Raw genomic sequence first — 13,359 nt, 5'->3', positions numbered from 1 at the left:
TGGAAGGGGGGGGTCATCTAAGATAGCACTAGGGATAAAACAAAATGTATGAACCCGAGCAGCTGGATGGCCCAGTTGGCGCATGGGAAACCAGGGTTCGATTCCCAGGAGGTGTGGTGAGCTTCATCCAGTGTGGGTCAAGACGCTTCACGCCACGGCCTAACTATGTAGCTGCAAAGGGGTCCGGGTCTGGGTCTCCCTGTGCCGGTCCCCAGCCCGGATACAATACTGGTTTACGTCAGGAGGGGCACAGGCAGAAAAGTCTCTGCAGACCACCTGTGCCAATCAAAAACTGATTCAACAAAATGTGTTGACCCCTTCATGCCTATTGTTGCAGATGTGCATCAAACCACTTTGGAAGCAAAAATATTAGAGATTTTTGTTCAATACTGGTTATAAATTAGGAGAGAAAAGGGGTAAATATATTTTAACAAAAGTCTTTTACAAACATGGCTTTCCACGAAACAACACAACCCTGACAAATATGAGGCCAAACCAGACCTGAGACATTCAGGTTTTTGTCTTGGAAAAGACTCATTTATAATGTTTTACACCAGTGAAGATCACAAATCATTGAAGAAAAAAGGTTCAGAGCACTGTCTAGTGGGTCTAGATGACCCAACTCCCAATGTTAAAGTGCCTAGGATAGCACAAGGGTTACAGGTTTTAAAGGCAGATGCATTTCCCTGAACGTCTTGATCTTTGCCTCGCTGGGATGTAATTCTTCTGGGCTCCCTCCTCCCTCCCTGAGCCGAGACGACCTGATACTCCCCATCACTTCACGTAATGACACAGGACTTTGCACTTCTCTCCTTTCATGAGGAAGTCTGGGCGCGAGCTGCCCAGGAGCCAGGGGGAAATATGAACTGATCTGTGTTTCTTCTGAGGCACATTGAAAACTTGGAAGAAACAGTCAGCTGCTGCACCTTGCAAGGTAAATAAATTGGAGTTTTCACAATGTTTTGGATTGTTTCTTTTCTGTAAATGATATGTGGTTACGCGTCAACAGTTTGAGACTGTCAGTAGCTCCTCTATGCTGTACGAATATTCTGAAAGCAGGTGGACTAATTTTCACAATTTCAAAGCTCGTGCTGTTTAATTGATTATTTTATCCGTTCATTCCATTTATTTATGAAGCTCTTGTCCAAGCAGATCATTTACAGTACTGTGAGAATATTTGAAATCGTAGTCTTTAGAAAACAAAGTGCACTTTGCAGCACATCAGAATATAAACTTTTGTTTCCTGATGAAATGAAAGAAAGGAACACACTTATTTCTTTGAATGATAAATTCTGATTAAAAGCGACTGCATTATTCCTTATGGTGACTTTTTCTTCAACAAGGAGATAAAACACACACCTAGATGAATGATTAGCAGCCTAATTCCAGATGCCTGGCAGGTGAGTCAGAACACCCATGTGACATTTATGGCGTGTGTGTTTGACGTGGTAGGAAAGCCTGCAGGCTGCCGTGGACAGGATGTTCAGGAGCAACAGCCCCTTCAGCTGTGACACCAACAGCCACACAGGATCCATGAGGTCCAAGTAGGTCCTTTTGAGTTTCTCCTGCATGTTTTCATGGAGCCTCTTCACCTCAATACGCTTTCATGAACTCTGCTGTGCTGCTGCTCCTCAGCGGTTATTCCACGATGGATGAGACGTCATCGGAAATTTCAAACCTGTCCAGGCCTAGTGCAAAGTCCATTTACTGTGAGTTACTGCTGCACTGATTAACTCTTACACCAATTATTAATCAATAAAAAAAAAAAACTCTCTTTTTGACCTAACAGTGCAGAGAAGGCATTACGCAGCTGCAGTAACCAAGATGATGGAAAAAAATCAGTATAGGGTGGAGGTACGGCAACCCCTGAACACGAGTATGTGTGCTCCCGGACTCAGAACCCGATCCTCAGCGTGTGTTTGTGGGTCTTTACTGCAGCACCTGTTCACTTGTGATCTGGATGGGAAGGACCTGAGCAACGTCAGAGACTGTGTGGAGCGCCTGAAGCTGCTGGACCAGATGGGCCGAGTGTGGGGTCAGAACATGATGCTGGAGGTGCAGGGGGCAAACCTGCTGCTCAGTGACATTGAAACAAAGGTATACAGCATGTGTGCATCAGCATGTGTGCATCAGCATGTGTGCATCAGCATGTGTGCATCAGTGATGCAGAGGCACGAGTCCCTCACATGACACAGGAAACAAAAAATCAACTAGAATTATGAATGGACGTTTGTTACGATTCCTGGTTTTGTGAGTTTCTTTGTTTTGTGTGTATGGGTGAGTTTCAGCCCCTGCAGAAGTCCTACTTTACCTTTGCTGCCAACTTTCACCCCCTGCAGAGCTGATTTAAAGACCCGCTCCAATGAAAACTGTGTTTTTGGTGTTTATTAAGATGTTCTTCCGGCATTTTTCTGATGATAGAAGACACAAATGAAGAAAATTAAGTTTACAATGGCATTTCTGATTATTTTCTAATCGAAATTGTTGTGAATCCGGAGCAGTGGGCGGGGGTCACCGTGCCAACAGTCCCACCAAGAAACTCAGAGGTGAACTCCTGCCGCTCTGCAGACACTATGTCCTGGAAAACAACACAGATTTTAATCATATTGAAAACCCTTTAAAAAAATCAAAAGATGATCGGAGTGGGACTTTAAGGCTCCAGTAAGAAAAGAGGTTGAATAGGCGGCTGAAGTCCTGGGTGGAATCTGTTCCTCCTGCTGCCTAGAAGCTCGTTGAAGTCTGTTTTTGTCTTTTCTCTGGTGGACTTTCTAGCCCTGCTGTTGAACCCCTCTTACATTTGCTTCTGTGGTTTAGTTCTTGGCCGGTATCCTCTGCTGTTCACTGCTTTTTGAGTGGTTGCTGTGTTTTGGGGTTGTATTTCTGTTAATATTCTGTTGCTGAAAAGCCCAAACATTTATACTAATTAATTCAGACATTGCCCCACTTTTTTGTGTTTTTTTTAGTCTGTTTTGTGATTCCACTAGTCACCCCAAAATTGACTGTACTGCCTATCACTACCTCTTCCCCCTTTTTCTGTGCATCATGATCATAACTTTTTTTTTTGTTTTTTTGGAAGCTTACAAGTGGAATAGAGATAAAATATTGGGATGAACCCATCTAACAATACTTGTGGCGTTCAGTCTAACTTTTCCAAAGCATCTTCAGATTCATCCACATCTTTGTCTCCATGAAATAAAGGTTCATGCACACATGTGTGTGTTTTAGGAGGAGCTGGAGTCCATTTCTCTCAGCCACATCCTGGAGCTGAATGCCGTGTTGAATATTGAAGGGTTCAGCTCCCTCCTCATCATGTCGGTGCAGCTGCACAGAAAACCCACCACCATCTTCATGTTCCAGTGTGAGGAGATCAGGGTGAGGCTGTGCAGCTGTTAGATGTTCTCTGCAGATGCTGGAAATCTGAGGTTTCATCAACTCAACAGAGAACCTGTTTCCTGTTTCCAGGCAGATTACATTGAAAAGGATTTAAAACGAGCTCTGGCAAACAGGTTTGAGGCCTCAGACTTCAGGTACGATTAAAAACACTTTAAACCAAGTTTAAATCTCACCAACCTTTTATTTTTAAACATTCTGTTTTCTTTCTTTTGGAAGCAGCAAAGCAAGAGGGCAGAGACAACGTGGTAAGAACCTCCTCATCTCCTAGATGACCCAACGTTAAAGTGCCTAGGATAGCACAAGGGTTACAGAGGATTTGCTCTCACAGAAACTACTGTAGGTGCATCACATGTTTAGCTTTGGAACAAAGGTCGCCGAAAAAAGAAGCTGCAAACATACAAAACTGCACTCCTCACCCACTTTATTAGGTACACCTTTCTTGCTCTGGGTTTGACCCCTTTGACCTTCAGAACTGCTTTAATCCTTTGTAGAGTAGATTCAACAAGGTTCTGGAAACATTCCTCAGAGAGTTTGGTCCATAATGTCATGACAGCATCACACAGTTGCTGCAGATTTGTCAGCTGCACATCCATGATGCTGATCTCCCGTTCCATCACATTCCAAAGGTTCTGTATTGGGTTGAGATCTGGTGACTGTGGAGGCCATTTGAGTCCAGAGAACTCATAGTCATGTTCTAGAAACCAGTCTGAGATGATTCCAGCTTTATGACATGGTTCCTTATCCTACTGGAAGTAGCATCAGAAGATGGAACACTGTGGTCAGAAAGGGATGCACATGGTCAGCAACAATAGTCAGGTAGGCTGTGGTGTTGGAACCATGCTCAGCTGGAACAAAGGGGCCCAAAGTGAACCGAGAAAATATTCCCACACCATGACACCACCACCACCAGCCTGAACTGTTGTTCTGCTGCTGCAGTCCATCTGCCTCCAGGTTGGACATGTTGTGCGCTCAGAGATGCTCTTCTGCAGACCTCAGTTGGAACCAGTGGTTCTTTGAGTTCCTGTTGTCTTTCTATCAGCTGGAACCAGTCTTGCCATTCTCCTCTGACCTCTGGCATCAAGAAGGCATTTCTGCTCACATAACTGCTGCTCATTGGAAATTTTGGTTGGTTGTGAGTGAAAATCCAAGTAGATCAGCAGTTTCTGAAATCCTCAGAGCAGCATGTCTAGCACCAACAACCACGTCACATTCAAAGTCACTAAAAATCACCTTTCTTCTCCATTCTGTTGCTTCCCCTTTCAGTCTGGACCATGTCCACATGCCTAAATGCACCGAGCTGCTGCCATGTGATCGGCTGATTAGAAATGTAACGAGCAGATGGACAGGTGTGCCTAAAAAAGTGGCCAGTGTGTGTGCATCTGATTTTAGACGTGGGTGGCAGAACGAACAGAACTGCAAAACTGCAAGGTTTCTGCTCTGTGGAACTGATCTGTCTGGAAATATTTTCATTCAGCTAATAACTAAAAATAAAAAGTTACATTGTTAAATGAAACCATCCCCTTTTTATCACCGTGTCAAGAAAATGGCGAACTTGATGAGTCGAAAGTGGCTGGACCTCCTGAAGATTATGAGGAAAAAGAACCTGCGCCTCGAAAGCCTCCCAGCAGTCCGCCTCCTCCTAAAGCGTACACAGAACTCCAGAGGAAAGTGGTGCGTTCCCTTCATGTATTTACACCTAAATAATCCATCCAGCCGTCTGCAGAGCCGGCAAACCTGAATAATCACATTCAGAGTTGATTGAAATGTTCATAATTTTCAGAATTTTGAGAAAGAAAGAACATTCTTGTTTGAAAACCAGATTGGTTCTGTGTCTCTGCAGGATATTTTAAATCATATATTAAATGATGTAGAGGTCTTCATCGGGCGAATAGCAGCTGCTGGTGCCAAAAATCTAAAGAAAAATAAGAAAAAGAAAAAAGGTAATTCATCTGCATCTATAATTTGCATCATCATCCATGTGAAACAGTTAAGAGCAGGTTTTCTGTTGTGTGTTCCAGCTGTAAAAGGAATGCCGTCTACAGAGGAGTTTGCAGCATGTCTCCAGAAAATCAAATATGGTTTTAACCTCCTGGTTTGTGTCTTCTCACACGCCTGCATGGCTCCATCAGACCAAACCTCTCAGGCAGTAATGATGGGTTGTCTTTGACAGGGGGAACTCAACGGGCTGATCAAAGATCCCAGTGCTGCTGATTTTGTGCACTCCCTATTCTCTACATTAAAATTTGTGAGTTTTCTTAATTCAATTTTCCTTTTGAGTCATTTCGTATTATTTAAGAATGGTTTCAAACCCCAGAGTTATTTAGATTAAAGACCCACTTCAATGAAGAATGGTGGATGTAACCCTTGTGCTATCCTAGGCACTTTAACGTTGGGAGTTGGGTCATCTAGACCCACTAGACAGAGCTCTGAACCTTTTTTCTTCAATGATTTGTGATCTTCACTGGTGTCCATGGATTACATGAAATCTTTCCACCTTTATCCACCTTTGTCATGGTAGGGAGAACACGTCAATGTAGGGGTGGGGTTATCTAAGATAGAACAAGGGTTAACATGTTCTTGTGGCATTTCTCTCATGATGGAGGACATTTCTAAAGAATATAAAGCTCAAAACTGCATTCCTGAATGTTTCTCTGTGTCCCTCTTTGACATTGTGTTGTTTAAGTCTGACGAACTGTGAATCCCTGCTTTTCTAACCCTTGTGCTATCCTATGACCCCCCCCCCCCTACATTGACGTGTTCTCCCTACCATGACAAAGGTGGATAAAGGTGGAAAGATTTCATGTAATCCATGGACACCAGTGAAGATCACAAATCATTGAAGAAAAAAGGTTCAGAGCACTGTCTAGTGGGTCTAGATGACCCAACTCCCAATGTTAAAGTGCCTAGGATAGCACAAGGGTTAATTCTTGTGGAAAATGTTCATTAAGGCCAATAAATGGAAAATCCAGTGTTTGCACACAAACCACAGCTTGGTTGCTGTTTGCAAATCATTTTGTGGAAATGAAGTTGATTTGTTTAAAGAAAATATCAGTGCAGAGAGTAACCTGTTCCGTTTGAGTGAAGGTTGGCAACTTTTCCTGTCCATGAGATGTTCTAGTTGCTGAGACTTCAGGCTCGACCTGGACTAGAACCAGCCACTTGACAGATGTGAGAATTGCTTGTTCCTCTTAGGTGGTACCTCACTGTGCTGAAAATCTGCCTCAGACCATCATCGCGCCTCTCTTCACGCCTCAGTGTATCCGCTTCATGAGTGAAGAAGCGACACCAGAGGAGGACCAGCTGTGGCAGTCTCTGGGAGACCCCTGGAACATCCCAAGGTGCAAAAAATCCAAACTCTGTCACTGCTGTGAGAAATTCCGTACCGAGTCAGGAATGTTTTTGACCAAATCACCAGCACTCAGTGGCCAGAAGATGATGAGGACATTCCAACATACACTCTGGAGTTCTATGATGGCTGGCAGCCTCCTGAGGTCACGGCAGCATCAGAACCTGAAAGCAGACAGGAGAGTCCAGAACCTTCACCGAGTCTCAAACCCTCACATCAAACAAGCAGCAAAAATGAGCAGGTCGCCCTTCATCTTTGGGCTCCAGCTACTTGTTCGGAAACAGAACCACCGTGATGACTTTTGTTTCATTTGCAGATTCCCAGAGACCAGAAGCAGCAGCCGCAGCCGCAGTCGCAGTCGCAGCCACAGTCGCAGCCACGGCCACAGTCGCAGCAACAGCCCCGGCAGCAGCCACAGCCGCAGCCGCCTCCGCAAAGACCTCGGTGCGCTCAGACACACACTTCACTCTAAAAGAACAACCAAAAATACCTGAATCCAAACCGTTTGTGTTTTTCAGTCCAGTTCAGACAAAGATTTGTGACCTGCGTGTCAAGGTTGATTTCATTTCAAGAAACTCCAGAGAGCTCACTGTCAGAAGAGGAGAAATGGTTGAGGCAAATATCTGTTTCTATCCGCTCTGGAGTCACAAGAAACCAAAGCAGCTCGGCTATTACGAAGACCTCAACTCCTTGATCTCCTTTGTTTTCAGCTGCTGGACAAGTCAAAGCAGTGGTGGAAGGTGAGGAACAGTAGAGGGGAGGAAGGTTATGTTCCCAACAATGTCCTGGAGGATGAAGATGAGCAACCCTATGAGGTATTCACTGCCCAGCTGACTGAGAGGATGAGGAATGCTGAAGTATGAAAGGTAAAAAGATGCCCCGCTTTTACAGCAGGCTTTGGTGTCTCCTGTGCTAACAAAGAAGTCCAAACCAGCGGAGGTAAAAGCCTGGCTCGAAGACAAGGGCTTCAGCCCAATGTGAGTACTCAGAGATTTGAACTTCTATGTAACAAGGCCTCGCTAAAATGTCCGTTTCAACAGCTTTATTTGTAGTAGGCGTGCGCTGTAAGCGGGTTTCACAATCCCTGCCTTTTTGGTGTGGGTTTTCCAGACATATTTAAAGTCTTGAAGATCACTAAAGTCTGAGTAGTTGTCTCATACCTAGGTGTGTGACATTGGTTCTTCGCATTTGACCCATCCTCTGGGAGAGCGGTGAGCTGCAGACACAGCCGCTGCGCTTGGGAACCATTTGGTGCTTTAACCCCCCCAATCCGACCCCTTAAAGGGGGTAATGGTTTATACAGTATTAGCACTTTAGTACCTTCTTAAGACGCCCAAAGCGCTTTAGTCACAGTCCCATTCACACTGATGGCGGCTCTGCAGCCGAACACTGCCGCCAACCCAAAACCACCAGGAGCAACATGGGGCCCAGTGCCGTGCCCAAGGACACTTCAAATCCAAACCTGTGAATTTTCCAATCAGACACCAACCAAACTACCTCTGCACCACAGTTGCCGTCCTAAATGTTGATTAGGGAGGCAATGGGTTCTATTTTTAGACACTTTGCTGTGACTCGCCTGTGGATTTGAACTCACACTTCCGGTCTCAGGGTGGACACTCTACCACAAGGCCGCTGAGTTGGTTTTTGTGTTCCTTCATCTCCCAGCTGCCTCACCACTGTGTTCACTGTGGGAACATGGAGCATCCTGACGGCCACTCTGACAGCTTTTCATTCAGACCTCCTGCCTTTAGTTTGATCCTTTGGTTTTTGTGGATGGAAATGAGGAGGAGCACAGCTCGAGTCCTTTATGTTTATGGAGCAACATTCATGCCACCACGTTGCAAACAAAACTTTCTAAGCTGCAAATGAAAATATTAAATATTTGCTTTCAAATTTCTTTTTTTGCTTCCAAAAACTTTTCCCCCCCAATTTTTTCTTTTTTTCAATTTCTTCAATTTTGCGTCTGATGGCAGCTTTGTCACGGTAAACTGAAACTTATGTGAGCAAAATCAAAGATAGGGAAAAAAGCGAGATGAGACACAATGCATAGAAAAACATTTGTCACATAGATGTCATATTTTCATTTGCAATGTATAAAGTTTTGAGTGCAATGTTGTGGCATAAATATCACTCCATACAAGTTTGTTTCCAGCCTTGAGTATTTGTTGAGCACTTCTAAAAAATGTCATTTCCACCCGTTTGATTCGATGCATGACCCCAGAGGTGATGCGGTTTTCTTTGAAGGCATCGGTTGTGCGTCCTTCCCCTTGACAGGAAGGCTAAAAAGTGCTGAATGAAATACAAATGTATCCCTGAGGTGACTCAAACAGCCAGATACTTCCGTGTTGTTGAAGAGGTGTGATGTCATCTGTCGGGCAAACAGAAAACAAATTCTGGTCCGAAGTCTCCGAAGGCTGATTTAGAAAGTTTCCTTTGAAAAGCAAAGTTTCCCATGAAGTAACAGCGGCGCTCCCTGCAGCACCGTGCGCTGTCTGGGCGTGCTCAGCGGCTCCATGCTGCTGGGGATGAGTCGGGAGGAGCTGAAGACGGTTTGTCAGGAGGAGGGAGGACGGGTCTTCTTCCAGCTGCAAGCAGTGCGCTCAGCTTTGGCTGTGAGTGACACACCGCTTACTTCTGTTTCATCTGGAGATGAAATGATTTCATCCTGATTTATCTTTGTTTTTTAGAATAACATTTAGACGGACGGATGGAGGCTGCAGGAGATGTGAAAGTGGGATTGGCACGGCACTTCAAGAAAAACATATTTATATTTTCTAAACTAAAAATGTCACCAAATACATCTAAGTAGTTGGTTGGATCTTTAAAAAATGTTTCCTGTCTCGTCAGTGTACATAAATCAGAGCATCAAAATACCTCAAATTGCAGTTGAACTCATTTCTGCAACACACATTCAGATTGTTGTGTGTAACATGTTAATAAAAACCTTCTGACACACGTTTAGTTAATTCTCATGCTTTATTTCAAAGAAAACCCTCCTGGTGAAAAAGTACCAACAGTTTGGAGAAAACAAAGAGTCTTCAGGAAACAGAGAGAGGAAGGTTGTGTGGCAATAAAAAGGACATTTGTGCATAAAATGATCTAAAAGTGTCTGAAATGGAGCTCAGTGATTTTGTGTTTTGCCTCATTGGTTCTACGGTGCTTCAGTAAAAGTCACTTAATGCAGAATGTTGGAATCTCTCTGTTCAGAACGCACTCCTGTCTGCTACCAGAACAGTGAACAAAGCTGCTGTTTTGTTTGTGGGAATAAAAATGGCTGACTTTGATCTCAAATGACCAAACGGTTCAAACTTGAGAGTCCAGATTTACAGAAATAAAACGTCCAACGAGATGCAAGTGCAACTCTGAACCAGGGTCAAAGGAAAGTCGGAACATTTGTGAGGAAGGACGAATCGTGTGGCAGACGAGAAGAAAAAGCAGAAACCAGCTGGACGGGTTCACAGAATCAACACTTCTGATCACACCGATCAAACGACTGCAGCAAAGATTTCAACAAACTGTTCAGCAGGTGAATGTAAAACTTCAGGGAGGAATTGAATCTGTAAAATCTACAAACAAAGCGAGACAATAAATCACAGATTAGAAAATAAAGCTGAAAAGTTTCAAAAGAATACAAGTGAACACAGCAAAGCTGGAAAATGAGAATCTTTGTTTACGTTTGCCGGTTGCTAAGCAGCGACTTTGCCTCATCCATCATGGCTTTTCTCTAACATTTCATTTCAGGAACAGCTACGACAGCAACATCCAGACTGTGCTTAAAACAACAACAACAGACTTGACACCTACTGTTGGTTCTAACTACAGGATTCATTTCTTATAAAGTGTCTAATTTCACCATCAACGGCATCTTTCGCACAGAGCTCATTCAAATTCCGTAAACCACTGCCGCTCAGGCTGCAGAGAAACAAACGATCGACACATCCTAGCGGCTCTGCACCAGCCACGCACACAAACACGGCCTACATCCATAGTGGTCAAGTCTTGCTACTGATGTCGCTCTCTTTAGAGAATCTGGAGGTCAACGGTTGATGGGAGGCCGGACGGCGTCCAGCGGCGGGTGTGGGGGAGTGTGTGACGCAACACTGTTTGGGTAGAGAATGCATCAACAGAACTGGACAGCAGAATTTTGTGGCCAGTTGAAAGCGCTCCGAACGATTACGCGGCGTCACGCCAATGGCCGGCTGGTAGCAAGTCCGTCTGCTTCTGTGCAGGAGGGGGGGGGGGGGGGGGGCATGCGTGGCTGAAGAGCTGAAACTGAAAAAGGCACTGGGAAGTCTTGGTGCTGCATGCAAAAGAGGCTGGAATCAGAAGGTGCTTCGCCGCCAGCTCCACCAACACTCATTTGTGCTCTAAATACACACACACACACACACACACACACACACACACACATAGCCACTACAACATATCACCACATCTGCATGAGTTTCTGGATACGTTCTGTGCGCAGAAGGAATGATTGCAGGCAGACACTTGACATTTCCTCCTTTCTTCAAGGCCGTTGGGTTCCTCATGCTACTTGATGATCTACGGTCTTTAGAAGGCTTAAAGTAGAATCATAAAGGTGTGCGGCTCGGCGCGTGAAAGAGAGCGAACACTCAGGCTCTGTGTCGGGCTACGATTTAGCGCTGCAGCATTCGGACGGGTCAAACCCACGAGTGGCGTGATTGTTGTGCGAGTGCGGCCGAGGTCCGGCCGCCACCCCCAGCGTGCTGTTGCAGTTTCTGTGTGTCCAAGGCAGTCGGCTATATGTTGTGCAAATGCAGCAAGCGTGAATATATATGCGACCGCACGGTGGAAGTTCAGCTCTAACTGGTACGATGTCAGGCATGCCGGTGCATCCGTGCGTCACAGCAAACACGACGGGGATCATCCAGGAGCAGACCAACGCATGCAATGTCCGTCCTGATGACCCCCACATTAAGTTGATCCCAGCAAACCTTCATCAGTCATTTTCACAGGGGGCCACATCTAAGTGGCTCTCCTGGCGCCCCACAGAGACGGCAGGAAAACATCAAATCAAAGGAAAAGGGAATTCATTTAGATGATTCTCATTCCACATGTCATACAGGGAACTTAAGACCATGTTAGATCAAAAGGTGAAGAAAAAAAAAAAAGATGTCTTTTTGACAATTCTGAAGAACGCCGCCCCTCAGTACGAGGCAGCAGCGTAACCTTGGCTTTCTCAAGCAGGAAGCTGTTTTCGGCCTCATGGTGGGGTGATGGGGCGTCAGCGCCGGCCGGAGACGGGACCCATGGTCAAGGAGTCGTCCTCATCGTTGGAGTCCAGCTCTGTGCGCACGGCCTGAGTGATGAGATGCAGCTCCTCCGTCAGCGTCTCGCTGCGATACGCCACGCGGATGTCAGGAACGTTGGTGCGGCGGATGTCGTTGCTCAACGGACCTTCCTTGTAGTAGTTTGGGCCGAGCCAGTAGCTCTTAGCCTGAAATTGGAAGAAGGTCATTGGCTTCACATTCCACGCCCTGAACTGCAAGGACCAGATTGTTTTCACAATTCGTCTTCCTTACTGCGTCCTATAGAACATTCTATAGCTCCCATCTAGTTTTGATTCAATTACAGGAGCACCTTGAAGGCTCTCGTCAGGCCGACAGGATCTAAAAGCTGTGAACCATCTTACCCTGTGTGAGAATCCACTCATGAGGACGCTGTTTCTTGCCAGCTCACACATATCACATGAACTCAGTTTCCACACTTGAGCTGCGATGCTGTATTCTTCCATCAGAGGTTCCTGGGTGGAAACAAAGGCACTAATGAGAACCTTGTGTGCACAGAAACAACAGCAGAGGTTCTGCTGCTCATCTGCGAGTGCACCCACTTTGGTGAAGTGGAACTGGAGAGGGTCGTCGGTGGACAGGGAGATCATGAGGCCCCTGGACAGATACTCTGGCAGTGGGTTGCGGTGGTAGCTGAGGAACAGACTGTTGTTGCTCAGCGGCGACATGGCGATGCCAACCTGGGCCAAGTAGTACAGATACTGGAGTACCGGAGCCTGAATGCATCACAAAGGAGAAAGAACACACGGCCACAGCTGATAACAGCAGCTTTGAATGGGTTACTGTCAGCTCTGATAGGCTTTACATTGATGTAATCCCATGTTTTATCAGCTACCTGCCAGCGTGTACTGAGAGTCAATCCTGACATAACACTAAGAAGTTTTCTGTATCCTGCAAACATGTTAATGGTCTCCAACCTTTTTCAGGCTGAGGGTCAGTTTAATGTTTAATTTCTTTTTTTTTAGCTACCAGTTTCTCTTAAACTTTGAGGGTAAAGTCTATCTTCTCCTCTGTAAAATATCTGCAGCTGCTTTAAAATGCATTTTTATAATAATCGAAGAAGAAAAAATTCAAAGTTGCAGCTGTTTTTTCTAAAGGTTGTAATGGTTTCCATGAAAAATGACTTAATTTGTTGAAAATTTGCCCACTTTGTTGTTTTTCCCTCCAGTTTATTCAAATTCAATTTCATGTAAACCTCACAAAAGCCAAATAAAATTGTGTCCTTTCTAAATAGTCTTTTATTTTCACATTTTTTTTATGTTTGTACAAAAGCAGCTGTAATTTTAAAACAAATCTATAATCACAGCG

The 13,359-nt window shown here is 45.0% G+C and overlaps 2 protein-coding genes across 9 annotated transcripts in view; one reads left to right on the top strand and one right to left on the bottom strand.

Annotated features, from left to right (window-relative positions):
* Positions 1–773: 773 nt before the first annotated feature.
* Positions 774–9,694, top strand: LOC101167444 (epidermal growth factor receptor kinase substrate 8-like protein 3). 2 transcript variants are annotated; one of them, XM_011474633.3, is made up of 20 exons: positions 774–934; positions 1,453–1,544; positions 1,636–1,709; positions 1,790–1,854; positions 1,939–2,097; positions 3,226–3,372; positions 3,463–3,527; positions 3,610–3,638; positions 4,934–5,064; positions 5,234–5,333; positions 5,412–5,485; positions 5,564–5,638; positions 6,586–6,731; positions 6,809–6,980; positions 7,056–7,183; positions 7,258–7,354; positions 7,450–7,554; positions 7,631–7,716; positions 9,219–9,351; positions 9,427–9,694. In XM_011474633.3, the coding sequence occupies exons 2-20, from the start codon at positions 1,480–1,482 to the stop codon at positions 9,436–9,438; spliced, it is 1,863 nt and encodes a 620-aa protein (XP_011472935.1). In that variant the 5' UTR covers positions 774–934; positions 1,453–1,479; the 3' UTR covers positions 9,439–9,694. The 2 variants fall into 2 exon arrangements, with proteins under 2 accessions (XP_011472935.1, XP_011472936.1); XM_011474634.3 differs by having other exon boundaries at positions 776–934; positions 3,613–3,638.
* Positions 9,695–9,703: 9 nt separating this feature from the next.
* The window catches only part of LOC101167198 (AMP deaminase 2), a 34,700-nt gene continuing 31,044 nt past the window's right edge, over positions 9,704–13,359 (bottom strand). For all 7 annotated transcript variants that reach the window (XM_011474630.3, XM_011474629.3, XM_004068541.4 and 4 more), the window contains 3 exons: positions 12,594–12,767; positions 12,396–12,506; positions 9,704–12,200 (listed from right to left, as the gene is read on the bottom strand). In XM_011474630.3, coding sequence (XP_011472932.1) covers positions 11,988–12,200; positions 12,396–12,506; positions 12,594–12,767 — 498 coding nt within the window. In that variant the 3' untranslated portion in view covers positions 9,704–11,987. The remainder of the gene's footprint in view (positions 12,201–12,395; positions 12,507–12,593; positions 12,768–13,359) is intronic.

This window comes from Oryzias latipes, chromosome 5 (assembly GCF_002234675.1).
Source record: "Oryzias latipes chromosome 5, ASM223467v1".
NCBI classification, from domain to species: Eukaryota; Metazoa; Chordata; class Actinopteri; order Beloniformes; family Adrianichthyidae; genus Oryzias; species Oryzias latipes.
The sequence above is the reverse complement of the archived record's forward strand: the minus strand, read 5'-3'. Positions and strand labels throughout refer to the sequence as shown.